Source organism: Mesoplodon mirus, assembly GCF_964341445.2.
Source record: "Mesoplodon mirus genome assembly, chromosome: 3".
NCBI classification, from domain to species: domain Eukaryota; kingdom Metazoa; phylum Chordata; class Mammalia; order Artiodactyla; family Ziphiidae; genus Mesoplodon; species Mesoplodon mirus.
In genome coordinates this window covers 38,796,035-38,810,895 of record NC_138978.1, presented here as the reverse complement: position 1 = coordinate 38,810,895, position 14,861 = coordinate 38,796,035, and the positions used below count along the sequence as shown (strand labels likewise).

At 57.0% G+C, this 14,861-nt stretch overlaps 2 protein-coding genes across 4 annotated transcripts in view; one reads left to right on the top strand and one right to left on the bottom strand.

Moving 5' to 3' along the window:
• Positions 1 to 1,285: 1,285 nt before the first annotated feature.
• On the top strand, positions 1,286 to 3,825 carry HYI (hydroxypyruvate isomerase (putative)). Its single transcript, XM_082612377.1, has 8 exons — positions 1,286 to 1,503; positions 1,581 to 1,692; positions 2,612 to 2,726; positions 2,925 to 3,003; positions 3,092 to 3,141; positions 3,254 to 3,323; positions 3,412 to 3,546; positions 3,666 to 3,825. Exons 1-8 carry the CDS (start codon positions 1,305 to 1,307, stop codon positions 3,737 to 3,739), a joined length of 834 nt encoding a protein of 277 aa, XP_082468503.1. The 5' UTR covers positions 1,286 to 1,304; the 3' UTR covers positions 3,740 to 3,825.
• An 83-nt stretch (positions 3,826 to 3,908) lies between these two features.
• The window catches only part of SZT2 (SZT2 subunit of KICSTOR complex), a 50,881-nt gene continuing 39,928 nt past the window's right edge, over positions 3,909 to 14,861 (bottom strand). For 2 of the 3 annotated variants that reach the window (XM_082612374.1, XM_082612376.1), the window contains 18 exons: positions 14,690 to 14,822; positions 14,444 to 14,574; positions 14,213 to 14,313; positions 13,963 to 14,139; positions 13,500 to 13,767; positions 13,318 to 13,397; positions 13,108 to 13,233; positions 12,783 to 12,982; positions 10,761 to 10,851; positions 10,434 to 10,514; positions 10,277 to 10,351; positions 7,846 to 8,059; positions 7,270 to 7,423; positions 7,009 to 7,131; positions 6,496 to 6,901; positions 6,248 to 6,364; positions 4,858 to 4,926; positions 3,909 to 4,702 (listed from right to left, as the gene is read on the bottom strand). In XM_082612374.1, the coding sequence (XP_082468500.1) occupies positions 4,559 to 4,702; positions 4,858 to 4,926; positions 6,248 to 6,364; positions 6,496 to 6,901; positions 7,009 to 7,131; positions 7,270 to 7,423; positions 7,846 to 8,059; positions 10,277 to 10,351; positions 10,434 to 10,514; positions 10,761 to 10,851; positions 12,783 to 12,982; positions 13,108 to 13,233; positions 13,318 to 13,397; positions 13,500 to 13,767; positions 13,963 to 14,139; positions 14,213 to 14,313; positions 14,444 to 14,574; positions 14,690 to 14,822 (2,690 nt within the window). In that variant the 3' untranslated portion in view covers positions 3,909 to 4,558. The remainder of the gene's footprint in view (positions 4,703 to 4,857; positions 4,927 to 6,247; positions 6,365 to 6,495; positions 6,902 to 7,008; positions 7,132 to 7,269; positions 7,424 to 7,845; positions 8,060 to 10,276; positions 10,352 to 10,433; positions 10,515 to 10,760; positions 10,852 to 12,782; positions 12,983 to 13,107; positions 13,234 to 13,317; positions 13,398 to 13,499; positions 13,768 to 13,962; positions 14,140 to 14,212; positions 14,314 to 14,443; positions 14,575 to 14,689; positions 14,823 to 14,861) is intronic. The other variant, XM_082612375.1, reaches the window with a different exon arrangement.

The window sequence follows — 14,861 nt, the reverse complement described above, 5'->3', positions numbered from 1 at the left end:
GAAAAGCCATTTAGCACAGTCGTCAAGAACTTAAGCATGCTCCTATTTTTTCACCCACCTTGGAATCTGCCCATTCAGTTGGTTTAGTGTGGCTGAAATATTGATAAAGTCATTCGAATGATCTGAAGAAACATTAAGAGGTTACAGACACAGAAACCCGGGAAAGTCTAAACATCCTGGCCTTGGGAAGCGTAGACCTGGGAGCTGCCGTGGGTTTGGCCAGTCCTGAGAACTCTGCAGCAGCGGTATCTCAACGTGCTACCCCTACTCATAGTGCTCAGTTTCCCACCCGCTCTGCTCTAGCTTTTCTTTACCACCTGACTCCTGCTTATTTAGTTTCTACAGCCACAGTCATCTTCTGGCAAACCCACCTCCTACTTGGCTCTCAGTATTTCCTTGTTTGAACTCTCCAAGAGGGAACCTGATTGGTCAGACTATCTTTCCAAATTGGACAAATCAAAGGTCTTGGGCTATTCTATGGATTGGCTGCCCTTGGATCAGATGTCTTCCCATGGTCCAATCAGTCGGGGCTGAGAGGGGACAGCCCGCCCATAGCCGCTCAGTGCGGAGTCCAGGGATGGGGGCAGTTTTCCTTATAAAGGACTTCGTACTTTGTTCCTACAAAAGAAACCTAAGAAAACGATTCAGAGATGGGACCAAGAAGTGCATTAAAGTGCTTTTATAGCGCACGCGCACACACACGTTGAAATCCCTAACGACCATCAACAGAGTAGCATGATCAATTCTGGGCTGTCCAGGCGCGGAACAGTGAGCAGCTAATTCAAGGTTTTCACGGGAAATGCTCACGAAATAATATGCCATAAAATCACATATACACTATGATCAGGGTTTTCTAAGAAAAGACTGCACGTGTTTAGTTTTTGCTCTGTACGGGAAAGTTAACGGGTGAGTGGTGCGGCACACACTTTCAAGTGTTCCATAATGAACAGGTACTCTGGTTATAATGAAGGAAAAACACGAAGCGTTTGTTAGCGTCCACGCTCCTTCACGTTAACTGGGCCCGCACGTCCTCCCCGCGCCGCCCTCTCCCGTCAGGGAAAGTGCACTTTTCCGGCCAGTCCGCGGTTTTTACGACGCACGGCTTTCCCAGCCGGAGAGAGCCGGCACCCAGCTCGCGGCGACAGCGCGCCGCCGCCCGGCGGGGCCGGGCTCCTCCGCCGCCTCGGAGCCCGCCCCGCCCCGCCCCCCGCTCGGGCCCTCAGTCCCCTCCCCTCCCCGGCCCCGCCCGCGGTTGCCGCCTTCCGGCTGCGCGGATTCTGCCCAACCCGCGCTCCCGGGCGGACATGGCTCCGCTGCGCTTCTCGGCCAACGTGTCGTGGCTGTTCACCGAGCTCCCCGGCCTCACCGCGCGGCTCCGGGCCGCAGGCAGTTCGGGTTTCGAGGCGGCCGAGGTCGGCTGGCCGTACGGGGAGCCGCCGGAGGCGCTGGCGCGCACGGCGCAGGAAGTGGGGCTACAGCTCGTGCTGATCAACACGCCCCCGGGTGCGCCGTGGGGGCCCGGGCCTAGGCGGGGCGAGCCGGGAGAGCGAGCCGGGAACTGAGGCCCATTCTCTCCGCAGGAGACCGAGAGAAAGGGGAGATGGGGCTGGGGGCCGTTCCCGGGAGGCAGGCGGCCTTCCGAAATGGGCTGGAGCAGGCTGTGCTGTACGCCAAGGCTCTGGGCTGTCCCAGGTATCCTCCTCTCTCCAATCCCCCGCCCCCATGACCCACGAGAGAACAGGCCGCCGGGGCTTGAGAGGCTCAGAGGTCCGAGCGCACTGGCCCTTCTTCGCCCCTTCCGTCCGGGTCCCTTGTAAATTGCCTCCTGTATTTCATCTGTTGTGTGTCACTCTCAGTTTGCAACTCTTTCTTGCTCAACTCATACTGGGAGCTTAGTCTGACCTGGGAGATAGCACAGTAAACAAACGGAGTGATCCATTTGAGGACAGGTCAGTTCAAGGAGGCTGTGGGAGCAGGTAGGCAGTAACTCTTCCTGGGATCAGAGAAAGCTTCTTACAGGTAGTAAGTAGTGGGTCTCTAGTGGGCACTTGCTTGAGGTAAGGAGCATTCCAGTCAAGGATGCAGGGGCCAAAGGCAAGAGGGGCTTGCTGTGTTCTGCAGAGTTTATGAGGCTGGAAATGTAACCTGTCTGCTTTGGAGGTGGCTGAAAAGGATCAGGAGGTGAAGTGAGGGGGACTCAAAGTGGGGCTGATCTCATAAATGTCAAATCCTGCACAGAGCAACCAGGCTGAGAAGGAACTGGCAACAAGGGGTTATTAAGGGGGTGGAGGGGTGTGTGTGCAGAAAACAGATGGGAAGCTAAGAAACAGATGCAAGGAGGAGTGACAAGCAGCGTGGAATTCCTGGGAAGGTTAAGGGTCAAAGTAATTTTTTAAAGGTGAGACTTAATCATGTTTGTAGGCATGAGGAGAAGGGGCACGGAAAAGGAGAATTTGGAAGTACAGGAGGGGCTAAGTGAGAGACCTGGGGAGATGGGAAGCCGGCATGATGGGAGAGCAGCTGGAAGAGGTGCACCCAGGGAGCGACGGAGTGAAGGCTCGCGCTTCGAGGATGGACTCCACAGCCCCCTCCAGGCCCATTTTCCCCACAGGATTCACCTGATGGCTGGCCGAGTGCCCCAGGGGGCTGATCGAGCAGCAGTCAGGGGTGAAATGGAGACAGTTTTTCTGGAGAACCTGAGGCACGCAGCTGGGGTTTTGGCTCAGGTGAGACGGTGAAAACACATACAGACACACATGCTTCATGAATGTGTGTGTGTGTGTGGAGGGGATGCACAGTGGGGAGAGCAGTGAGGCACAAGGCTGGGCCCCGGTCCAGGCCGGAGGGATTGGTGACGGGCTTGATCGGTGATTGAGGGGGTACAAACCTCCGGGAGAGCTCTCACGGATCCCGCCTGGTGCTAGGAGAACCTTGTGGGGCTGCTGGAGCCCATCAACACCCGCATCACGGACCCCCGGTACTTCCTGGATACGCCCCAGCAGGGTAGGACCCCAGCCCTGTGTCTCCTCCTGTCCCTTGATTCTTGCGCCCTCCTTGAGTCTCATGGCCCCCTCCCCGGTTTCTCTCCCAGCGGCAGCCATCTTAGAGAAAGTTGGAAGACCCAACCTCCAGTTACAGATGGTAAGTGGGAGAGAGGGAGTGCTTCTCAGAGGGCCCATGGGCCTGTGTTCTCCAAATCCAGGCAGAATGGTGTGGCCTGCAGGGTCTGTGACTGTCGGAATCTCTGCCCCAGGACATATTCCACTGGCAGATCATGGACGGGAACCTGACAGGGAACATCCGGGAGTTCCTGCCCCTCGTTGGTGAGAGCCCCTTTCTTGGCTTCTTCCTAGTCTGCTATGCTGCTTCCTCTGTCCTCCCACTCTTTCTACCCCCACCATCTGCTCCCAGGGCACGTGCAGGTGGCACAGGTCCCGGGCCGAGGGGAACCCGGCAGCCCTGGAGAGCTGAACTTCCCCTATCTGTTCCAACTGCTGGAAGATGAAGGCTACAAAGGCTTTGTGGGCTGCGAGTACCAGCCTCGAGGTGAGGGTGGGCTGAGCTCCAGGCCTGGCCCTGGGGAAGGGGCTCTGGAGGGACAGGTGTCAGGCAGGGGCTGTTTTCCTCCTCGTGGGTTGAGATGCCTCGGGTCCCTCTCCCCTCAGGAGACACGGTAGAGGGCTTGAGTTGGCTACGTTCGTACTGGGATAAGCGGGGCCGCCCACAGGCTGGCCAGTGAGGTCCTGCGCTCCAGCCACACACCTCTGGGATGGTGAGCTGCACACCCTGAGTCTCCTCTGAATTAAAGACAATCTGCTGAAGGTTTCCATGTGTGTATGTTATTGGAGGGGGAGGGGGAGGGACACACAGTGCCTAACTTTCCAGTTTCTTTGGGTCACTTCCTTCCTGCAGAGAAGGGACATACAGCTCACGTTCAAGTCCTCCAGTCTGTGCCAGTGTTGCTGTGGAGATGGGAGAGCTTTTGAGCTCCCCACCTCACGTACAGATGAGAAACCAAGGGTCCGAGAGCAAAGGGACTCACCCGTGGTCACAGATGCTTCAAAGGCAGAGCTGGGATTGGAACCCAGGTGTCTTATCTCAGTGGCAATTGGCCAGCAATGATGTCCCAGTGGGAAGTGAAGACCACAGGGCTCAAGATGGGGGTGGGGGAGGCGGGTGGCTGACAGCAAACCGAGACTCGGAGGCAGGATTCAGGCAGAGGAACTCTAAGGGGTCTACGTGCCACCTGATGTGGAGAATTCCCAGACTCTACCAAGTGAGCAGGGAGGAGGAGTCTCCTTCTGGAAGGGCCCAGGGACCTGAGATGGCATGGGCACCTCAGGGAGGTGACCGGACCTTCTGGATCCCTGGGCTGGTCAGTGGCAGCGAGTGTTTAGGGAGGGCAGCTCCTGCTACCAGGTCCCCAAGACACATTCACACAACCTTTAGCAGCCCTCAGTGTCCAGTCTTGCCCGGGGGCCCAGAAGGGCTGGTCAGTCCTGCTGCAAGTGGGCAATCCTACAGAGCCATAATTCGAGGACATTCAGTGGTCCATCCCTCAGAGGAGGCGGGTCCAGAGGGTGAAGCAGGCTGTGTTGATGACGGACTCCAGGTGGTGGTAAGTAGAGACCAGCTGGGCAGGGGGGCTCTCGCTGTCCTGGGGCTGTACCGGGAAGGGCTCTCGGAAAACCACTGTCAGAGACTGTGGGGAACACGGGGCGGGGGTGGTGAGGGGAGGGCAGGCTGAGCCCAGGGAGCAGGGCTCCCCAACCTCAGCAGGCTCTGGGATGGAGCGTTTGGGGTACAGCCTCCCACTAGGCTGACACAAAGCCCCTTACCGCCCCCTCCCGTACTCACCGTCTTCCCCAAGTGGGAATCCAGAAACACTAGCACAAAACAGTCGGTGAACTTCTGATTCAGCACAACCTGCAGCAAAAGACAAAACGAGGTGTGGAGTGAGGCACAGACCCTCCTTGAAGGCATCCTGAAGTGGGACCAGTCTGAGGAAGGCCCGCTTCCATCACCACACCTGACCCCACCTGCACCGTACGGTCACCCAGGACCTCCTCCAAGCCCAATCTCGGTCCTCGTCCTCACTGGCTCCCGGTTAGCCTGTCCAGCCTCATCAGAATGAGCGAGTGGTACTTGACTGGAAGGCCCTGCATAAGCTGACACACTGAAGCCCATCAGCGAAGGAGGGTTCTCTCCCCTTGACATGAGCCCTCCTTTCCTCCTGGGTTTCATGTCTCTGGCCTCCCTGATGCCTGTCCCTGGTGCTCAGCTTTGTGATCTCTCCCTGGGCAGTTTCTTCTATGCCCAGCTTCAGTCACCACCTGTTTGTATAAGTGCTGCCTACATCTCTCTCCTGAGCTCCAATCCCCGATGTCCATATACCTTCTAGACTGTGGTCCTCGAAGGTCCTCCTGGGCCTCAGATTCAATTCACCCTTCCCCCAAACCCACTCCTGCTTCAGCGTTCCCGCCACCCACAGAAGCATCCCCATGTGCTCACACCCACCTGCACCACCGCAGCCTTACCCTAACTAACCTCAGCTTCTCTGGGTGATGCTTTGTCACACCTTGAAACTAGTCTTCCCCACAAGCACTATGCCGCAGGACCCCTTACCACAGACCAAGTACCTTTTCTTTTGAAATCTTCTCTTGAATGTCTCCTCTCCTGATCACTGCTCTCGTTGGGGCCATCCTTTAGGCTCTCAATCCCCAGGCTTGTGCCCACTGCCATAGCTCTCCTCTCTACCTGTCCTTCCCAGCAACCTGTCAACCTCTACGGTGTGCACCAATCACCTGCAGATCTGGCTGAAAGGCAGGTTCTGAGCCAGCAGGTCTAGGGTGGGGTCTGAGAGTCTGCACTTCAGTCAGCGCCCAGGTGGTGCTGACGCTGCTGGTGTGAGGAGCACACTGGTAAAAAGGCCTGAAAGCCCAGGAAGTCTTTTCTGGGACTGGAACCTCCAAGAGCAAACACTCCCAAGGTTCCAGAGCTTGGGCCTCAGGATCGCTAGCCAAGGTTTGTGCTTTTTGTTAGCCCTGAGGGCACAGCTCTAGGTTATTCTCAGTGAATCACATGCTGTGGCTTGGTGCTTGAAGGGTTTTACATCTATCTACGGGTGTGGTCACTCCATGTCAGCCTCCCTGTTTAGTCAGACTGGGGTTCTTTGAGGGGGACCTTATCTCTCTGATGAGGATTTCTGCTGTGTCTCCCCTTTCAGAGGAAGGTCAAGGAGACTTACCAGGTACTGAGTTCCCAAGTCTGGGCTCTGGAAATGGCGACAGCTCTGCGGAAAGCGGCTTAGGAGAACCTTGATCAGGCTCTGGTACCAGGAGACCGTCATAGACAGGAAGCAGTCCTAGGGGAAGGTCCACAGGCATGGATCTGCTGTTCCAGAACCACCTCTGAGACCCTTGCAACCTCTACCCTGGCTGCCAGTGGAATTCCTAGCATCCATCCCAGCCCCTTCTGGAACCCACAGCTGCTTACCAGCTGGGGGTCGATGTCCCCAATGGATTTGGCATGGACTGCTTCTAGGAGCTCCTCCAGCTCGGCCAGGGCCAGGCGCCCCCCTAGTCGCAGCCGATCAGGTCCTGGTGGTTCCAGCAAGAAGAGGCGCTTCCAAAGGGTGTCCCGACGGCAGTGCCCTCCAGCCAGCCGTACCAGCTGAGCCAGCCGTGCCCGTGCCACGCCCACCTCTGCAGCCAGTGGGGGGAAGAGGGGAGCCGGTCCAGGGGCCAGACCAACCCCTGAGGCCTCCCCAGGGCTACCGGCTGAGCTCCCAGGAGCCTCTGGCTCAGGGGGCAGTCTGGGCGGCTTCCGGAACCGGCGCATGTCAGCAGTGAGTCTGGGGAAGAGCTCTCGTTGGCTGGTGAGCACCACGAAGAACTGCAGCCTGGGGGGGGAGAGGGCAGGAGTGTGACGGTCACAGCAGGAGAGACACAGGGCAACAGCAGGGAGCGGCTGGGCAATGGGCAAGTTCAAGGCAGGGGATCTGCTGACCGCAGAACGTGCCGCTCGGCCTCTCCTTGCTCCTCAAAGGGTGCGGCACAGTGACAAACAAGCAGAGACACGTCGAAGTCGTCCTGGTGACGAAGTCCCTCAGAGTCCAGGTAGGAGCCAGAGCTGTGCGGTGGGGATTGGGGAGAGGTCAAGCCTGAGGTTCTGATGAAGCCAACCCCACCCCTTCTGCCCAAGAAAACGCAGGTCCCCCACTGCAAGGATGACCCCGACTCTGGCTCCAGGCATCCTCTCTCGCCTTACCTGTGCCACGCCGACACCAGGGCGTACTCATTATGTTCGGGGCCTCCTGGCCGGGCCATCCGCAGTGGCTTCATGTGGTAGGAGCTGGCATGGTCGGCCACGTAGTTGTACAACTGGTGGGCAGCAATGAGCGGAGTGGGGAGCTCCAGGGTCCCTGAGGGGCGAGTTACAGGAGACACTGAGTCTGGGACAGACACAGTGATCTGGTGGGGCCGGAGGATGGGAATCCCTGAGGCTCTGATCGGCTGGCAGGCCGATTCTTTCTGGGGAGATCCTGAGGGACATGGAGATGGGACAGAAGTGGCTCAGGACACACAGGGGGCAGGGTACACACGACACAGGATCCAAACTTTGCTTGCTATGAAAATTAAACCAAACTTGCTATGAAAACAGACTGGGAAGAACTTGAGACAGAGACATGGGGACAGGGTCCAGGCGACATGAGGCGACTTGACCATATAGGACAGGAGAGGCAGAGACAAGGTCTGGCCCCCGAAGTGGTCCCCCCGGCCCTGGCTTGAGACACCTGGCGGCCTGTTCTTTTTCGGGTTCACTGGCTTGCCCCTGGGCACTGACCTTGGTAAATGTGATTGCGGCCGAAGTGGGGCCCATCAGGGTGGTGGGCCAGGAAGTGTCGCAGGAAGGTGGTGAGGTGGTAGCCGTGCCGCAGCACCAGGTGGGCACCCAGCACGTGCTGGTGCACGAGGCGCAGGTGGAAGTCGTAGCTAAACGAGTGCACATGCATCAGGTCCCGCACCTTGTCACACTCCTCCGTGAACAGCATGGACAGCTGGGGAGGTTGGGGGGGACCAGGTCAGGAAACGGTGGCAGGCTGCCCGCACATCTCACTTCCCTCCTCTTGCCTGGGAAACAGCAGCTCAAGATTCACCCCGTCGCCGTGGGCCCCTCTGCCAGAAACGCTTCTATGAGAAGCCCTCCTCGTTACATTATACAGTGTTGTAACTCTGTTTACATGAACTGACCATTTTGAGACATGAACCTTTTTTACTCTGTATCCCAGTCTCCACTCAAGTCTGGCACAGATTCACGCATATAACAAATACTTGTCGAGTGCCTACCACGTGCCTACCTGGTACTGTTCTAGTTGCTGGGGATACAAACCCCTACCCTCAAGGAGCTTACAGTCTAGTAGTGGGGAGATAAGACAATAAACATTAGGCAGAGTAAATGAGTAAATAGCACGTTAGTAGATGGTTATGGAAAATCAAGCAGTAAATAAAGCAGGTGTGGTTTTAAACAGGGCGTTCAGGGTAGGCCAGGTGTGTAATTACTCACTATTGGAAAGGTTTTCCTGGTCGCCTCCCATCTCTCCAGCTTTATCTTCTCATCAAATTACTTGGTCTTCCGAAGTATACCACATACTTTCTCTACACTCTTGTACCTGCCGTTCTCTTTGCCTGAATGCTGCTCCCCCTGATCCCCAAAGCTGGCTAACTCCCACTCATTTGTAAAGCTTCATCTGGGACATCCTGCCAAGGCTAGTCCAGGGCTGGCCTCCTCTAATTCATCTGTGAATGAATGAATGAACGAACAAACCAGTGATGGAGGAAGAAAGGAGGGCAGAGACACAGAGCTGGTGCTCCTCTTGGTGTAAATCAGCGTTACTGAGAGTGTGTTAACAGTTGGATAGGTGATGCTAGAATGGCAGAATCTACCTGACCATGACTGTAGAAGCAGCAGTGGCCTAGGAGTCAGAGTAGCTGCGTGACCTTGGGTAAGTCACAACCTCTCTGCTTCAGTTTCCTCATCTACCATGGAGATAAAGGAAAGGTCCTCATAAATTTAGAGCCGCATGATAAACTGCAGTAACCAAGGATGAGCCTCAGAGTCAGAGGCCCAGCTTGCAACCCTAGTACTGCCAGCAACTAGCTGTGTGCCCTGGGGCACATCACTTAACCTCCGTGGGCCTCAGTCTCCTTATCTGTACAGTAGGAGTAAGATTCTCCTCTTCCCTTAGCATGTATACTAAGCAGTTAATAAATACATAATAGCTATAATAAAGCAACTGAGAAATCTAAGTAAGGTTAGAGATTAGATATGTAGGTGCAGAGAGAGCTAAGCTGGATGGAGATCAGGGGGCAGGGCAGCCAGGACTTCAGGAAGCTCAAGAGAATAATGGGGTGGGTCCTTCCCGCCGGTACTACAGCAAAGTGTGAAAGAGTACCTGCGTGTCCAATCTCCCTTCTGTGCCCTGGCCCAGGTAGGTTCCTGCACTAAAGTCACCAAGCTTTCCTGGATCTCACTATCCTGTGATGACTAGACCAGGCATCCACACCCAAGTCAAAGGCAACCACATGTGGGCTGGATCTGAGCTGTCCAGATACGGGAAGAGTTTGTGCCATCTGTACTGGAGGGCGACAGACCGCACCCAGTCAGACCCTGATCTCTCAGAAACTCAACTCGAGGCACAAGGAAGGCAGAAGCCTAACAACGAAGGGGCCGAACTCACTCAAGGCTGGAGGGCTTCGGGTCTCTGACCACACTCAGTCGCGACTCATTCATTCTGAGCCCTCTTGAGTGCTCAGAACCTCATGGGGTGCAGAAGCCCTGGCTTCAGGCAGTCAGACAGGGACAGAAATAACAACTGAGTGTGGGGGGCTGTGCTGTGTGGGTGGGGACTCTAGTCCACATTCTAAGTGTTAGTGACTATATGGACAGTGCCAGGTTGTCCCCAGCCCTAGACGAGGCCAGGACTGCCCATGGCACCGACCCACCCATGTGTCAGATTACCCGCTCTGCTCAAATGTCCTGTCTACCCATCTATGGTCAGTGCCAGAATGACCACAGGGCCAGACCAGCCACTGTGCTGCACTGCCTTCTGCCCCCAGTGCCATGGCTGAATACAGCTCTGGACTACCACAGTGTAAGACTGGTGCCTGAGGCAGTCACAGCACTGGAATGGCCCAGACGCCTGCAGCACCAGATGGTCACAGGGGCTGCACTGACTACGGCTGAGACCCCACAGCCCTCCATCCCCACTACATACCTGGGAGTTGACAGCTTGCCCCATGGGGATTCGGGAACATTCCAGGGCAAACTGTTTGACACAGAAGTAACAGCCCTGGAGAGAGGACGAAGATGAGGTCAGGAGGGCGAGAGACAGGTGGGCCTGGCTCTCCCCACGTAGAGCTCCTTCTGCTCACCTGGAAGGCCAGCTCCATGAGGATGATGCCCCCGGGCAGTGCCCGCTGCAGGTGGTATGTGGTGACGGGACAGCCAGTGCTCTGCAGAAAGGAAAAAGACTGGGGTTCAGGGGCAAGGGGCAACGGCAGGGGGCTCACCAGCCTCGGACCATCAGGGAAAGTCCCCTGGGTCAGTGCCTTTAATGGTGTCAGGCTGGGATCAATGGCCTCAGTCATCACCCAGAGCCCCTGGCTTTAGGCCTTGGGCAAATAATTCAGGCTTAGTAATGCTGGTGTCTGAGGCATCACTGATTTCACTCTTGGGGAAGGAACACGATGACGTGTTACCTTGGGGCTCCCTTCAGTCTTGGCTTTCGGGCAGGAGAAGGAGCCCCGACCTTCTGTTCCAAGGATAGCCATGGCCCGCAGCCGGCTGGTGCTGCAGAAAAGGAAGAGGGACAAGGGGGTGAGGCGGGCCAGTGGGGTGAAGGGTTACGGCTATCAGACCCAGAACCCATTTCACGTGGAATCGTTCTGCAGGAGAGGAGACAGGCCCAGAGAAGGGAAAAACCTGCCTGGGGTCCCACGGTGGGTAAGTGGCAAGGCTAGGCCAGGAGTCCAGGGCTCGATTGTGGGGCGGGGCTCTCTCCACAGCAGCTGCTGCTCTAAGGGGGAGGCGGAGACCAGGCCCCTCTCTTCCAGTGAGAGGGTGAGGGTAGAGCCGCAGAGGCTGCTGTGATTGGGGAGAGACACCTATGAGCGGATGGAGATACCTGCTTACTGTGGACAGCAAGGGAGGGGAGATTGTGATGTCTGTCTAAGATTTCATGGGGAAAGCGCAAGCAGATGCTTGATGCCCTGGTTAGGGACGTTCCCCTGAGAGGGAAAAGGGGTTCTCTTTTGACCTGGGAAGGGCATTTTCAGTGTTCCACAGGCCTGCTGTTCTTCGTTTCTCAACTCAGAGGCAAAGGGAAAAGAGAAATACTGTGAATGAGGACAAAGTAGAAAGGGCCAGTGGGACCAACTCATACTCAGGAGCTATAAACCACTGGAACTCCTGCTGGGGGTTCAAAGCCTCTGGCGAGAAATGTCCCACTTAATCCTCAAGGAAATAGGGACCAGACCTAACTAGTGATTGGTGATGGTTAGAGACTGGAGAGGAAGGAAGGCCTGACTTTAAATTTTCCTCTAGAAACATATTTTTAATCCTAGTATCTTTGGTTTTAAAAGGGAATTCTGCTTTCTGGGAAGAACATAACTGAATGGGAAGGATGCGAACTCCAGAGAAATCCCTACAGCTGGGAACTGGCTGCGGAGGGCAATGAGCAGAGAGCTCCTCCTGGGGTCTGTCACTGAGAAATGAGAGGGGCGCTGAATGAAATGTCCCAGAGGCGCAGGCCTGTCCTCTCTTCCTAAGGCCTGGAAAAGAGAGGGAGGCCTGGGAGGTAGAGAGCTGGTTACAAAAATGCTAAGGAGTTGGAATTGGCTTTCTGGGCCAAGAGGGCGTCTTGAGTAAGGAACTACAACTTATATTTACTAGTCTGAAAAAGTATCAAACTGAAAGCAGAGAGGAGGGAGAAAAAAAACTCACACATCTGGATACATGAAAGCAACGGCATAACACGAACAGACATTTTCCCATGCAGCCACTGGGAAGGAGCTGGGAACACAGAATCTGGAGGCTCAGACGTTGAGAGGGGCATAGGGCACGGGCCACAGAAATGGGAATTTGAGACTTGACACAGGATGGGAAAGGTGGCTGCAGAGTTTTCACTGCGTTCTGGGGAGATGGAAGGTGTTGCCAGAGGAGCTGTCTACCACTTCCCAGGACTCAGACCTCTCACTACTGGCCAGTGAGTGAACATGACCAAGAACAGGCCAGAGGACAGTGATGCGAGTAGGCCCATTGCGGGGGTCCTTGGTGAGAAAAAAACAAAACAAAAAACAAACAAAAAAAACATGGTGAGAAAAGAACTTCCTGGGCCAGGAACCATGTAAATCTCTGGAGAGGTCAGGAGGTGACCAGGACAACAATCATTAAGACCCAGGTCCAAGAGCCTGTACAGGACTGGTGTGTGTGGATGGACACCAGCGTGAAAGTGCAGAAGACACATGTGGGCAAGCAGCTCTGTGAAAATGTACCCAGTTTGTGTATGAACATGGCCATGAGTTCCACGAGATGTGTGAGGCTTACGGAATGTGCTTGAGAGCTGCAGGTAGGTGTCCCAGATCCTCACGTGTGTGTGCGGGCCTGATGAGATGGATGTACGCAAGGCCCAAATTACCCAAACAGGACCCAAGAGGAAGGGTGTGTGGGGCCTCACCTGCTGTGGAGGAGAAGAGGAGGGTGGGGAGACGAGACGCGCTCACCTGCGGGCGGGCGAGGGGGGCCGCAGCGGCACCAGCACAAAGCCCATGCTCTGCAGATACTGCACGTACTGCTGCAGGAAAGCTAAGCTCAGCTCCTTCAGCCAAGGCTCCTCCCGGGCGCCCGGTGGAGGCCCGTCCGAGGAGTCGCAGCTGGCGGAGGCCTCTCGGCTCCCAGACCCTGACTCAGGGCGGTGGCGCCGCTGTGGGAGTGGAGATTAAGAAAGGCTCTACCCACCATCAGCCACCCTAGCAGGGGTGGAGGAATGGAGGTCCCTGTTGGGTAAAGGGAGGTCCCACAGGAGAAATCCAGAGTCTGGAGCCTCACCTGCCCCTCCGGGGGCCCAGAGGTCTCTGGGGGCCCATGCAGCCAGGCTGCGGGGTCGAAGAGCAGGGCCGTCGCACAGTAATGCACCAGGCGGGACGACTGTTTCAGGGTCTCCAGCTCCCCGGCCTGGGGAAATGGGCAGTGAGCACCGGGGTGGTGGCCAGGGCAGGGTCATGGGGCGCTCCCAGAGGACGCGGGTTGGCCACTCACACTGATGGGCATGCTGGCTGGGGCGGAGCGCTGTTGCCACGTTACAAACAGGTTCTCCATCTTCATCTGGCGCTCCAGCTCTGGGGGGTGGAGGCATTAGGAGCAGCCCCCAGGAGTGGCCACCCCTCGCCCTGCCAGACTCCACAGATCGCCCTGCCTGCTGCCCGGCTCAGCGCCCTCACCTCTGCGCTCTGCCATCTTGATCTCCAGGAACTGTTGTCCGTGGTAGGTGACAGGATCGGGCGGTCTGGGCACAGGGCCGAGGGAGGAGCTGGGGCGGGCGGCCGTGATATCCCTTAGGGCCTCATCGAAGGGGAATGTGTCCAGAGAAAGGGGGCCCCCACCCCGAGAGGACCCACTCAGCCGTCCCTGCTCGCGGCTCAGAGGGGGGCTTGCACTCCGGATGAGGGTCTCTGCTTCCACGGTCGGCAGCAGGAATGGGTTTGGCTCCTAAGAGAGACGGAGCCTCACAAGGAGTCCATGGCCTTTGCCCTCAGACCTCCTCTCCCACCGCCCCCGTGGCCTCCTCTCTCAGACTCTCCCTCCCCACTGCCCCTGCCCTCAGCCTGTCCCCTCTCCTGTTCCCGAACTGCTACTTCCTTTAGCTGACCACTCAGGAGAGGAGGGAACCTGAGCAGCAGGCACCTTTTCGTCACGCACTGGGAAGTCCAACTGGCCGTAGTGGTGGAACAGCCCTAGCTTCTGGCTGAGGAGGCAGAAGATGAGATGGGCGCGTGCGTTCTGCCACTGCACGAGGCGAACCAGTGCTCGGCCCAGGGCCGCCCCCAGGTCTGGAGCCCAGTTGTAGGTCAGCAGCTGCAGCTGGAAGTCAGGGCTCAGCGTCAGTGGGATCATGGAGCCCCTCCTCCCAGCCAGCCTCTGGTCCCATGTCTACCTTCTTGTCCATGACCTCCAGCAGCAAGAACCTCTGCCGGGGAGCATTTCGCCCCAAGCTCCCGTCACCTCCTGGCTCGAAGCGCTGTACGGCTTTGGCAGCTGCGGGGTCAGGGAGGGGCAAAATGAGGGTCTGGGGGTGATACCCCTCGATCCCACCCTGCCTCCCACAGGGTCAGCGGCTCCAGGGTCAGTCACTCTGAGCCCACCCTCCTCCGGGCCGTGGCCTCACCCTGCTGGGTGGGTCTCCTCCACTGCGAGAAGTTCCTTCCCAGAAGCAGCAGATGCCGCTCAGCTGCCGGGCGGGGAGTTGGGCCCAGCTGTCCAAGGGAACAAGGACTGAAGATCTCTGGCTCAGAAGCCCTAGTGGGAGGGACGGACAGAAAGCAGACCATCCATGGCCCCATTCCCTGGTTATCTCCTCCTGGGCCAGGCCCCCACCTCTCCTACCTCAGCTTCCATGAGACCCCAAACTCACAAATGCTGCTCAAAGATGCGGACACTGGTGTCTCCAGCCATTGAGGTGACCAGAGTGGTGAACTCAGACAGGACAGATGGGAGCAGGAACCGGGACACCATGTGAGTGGAGCTCCTGGACACCGAGGCACATCCTGGATCCAGGACACAGAAGTCACGGTGGGGCTGTGGCA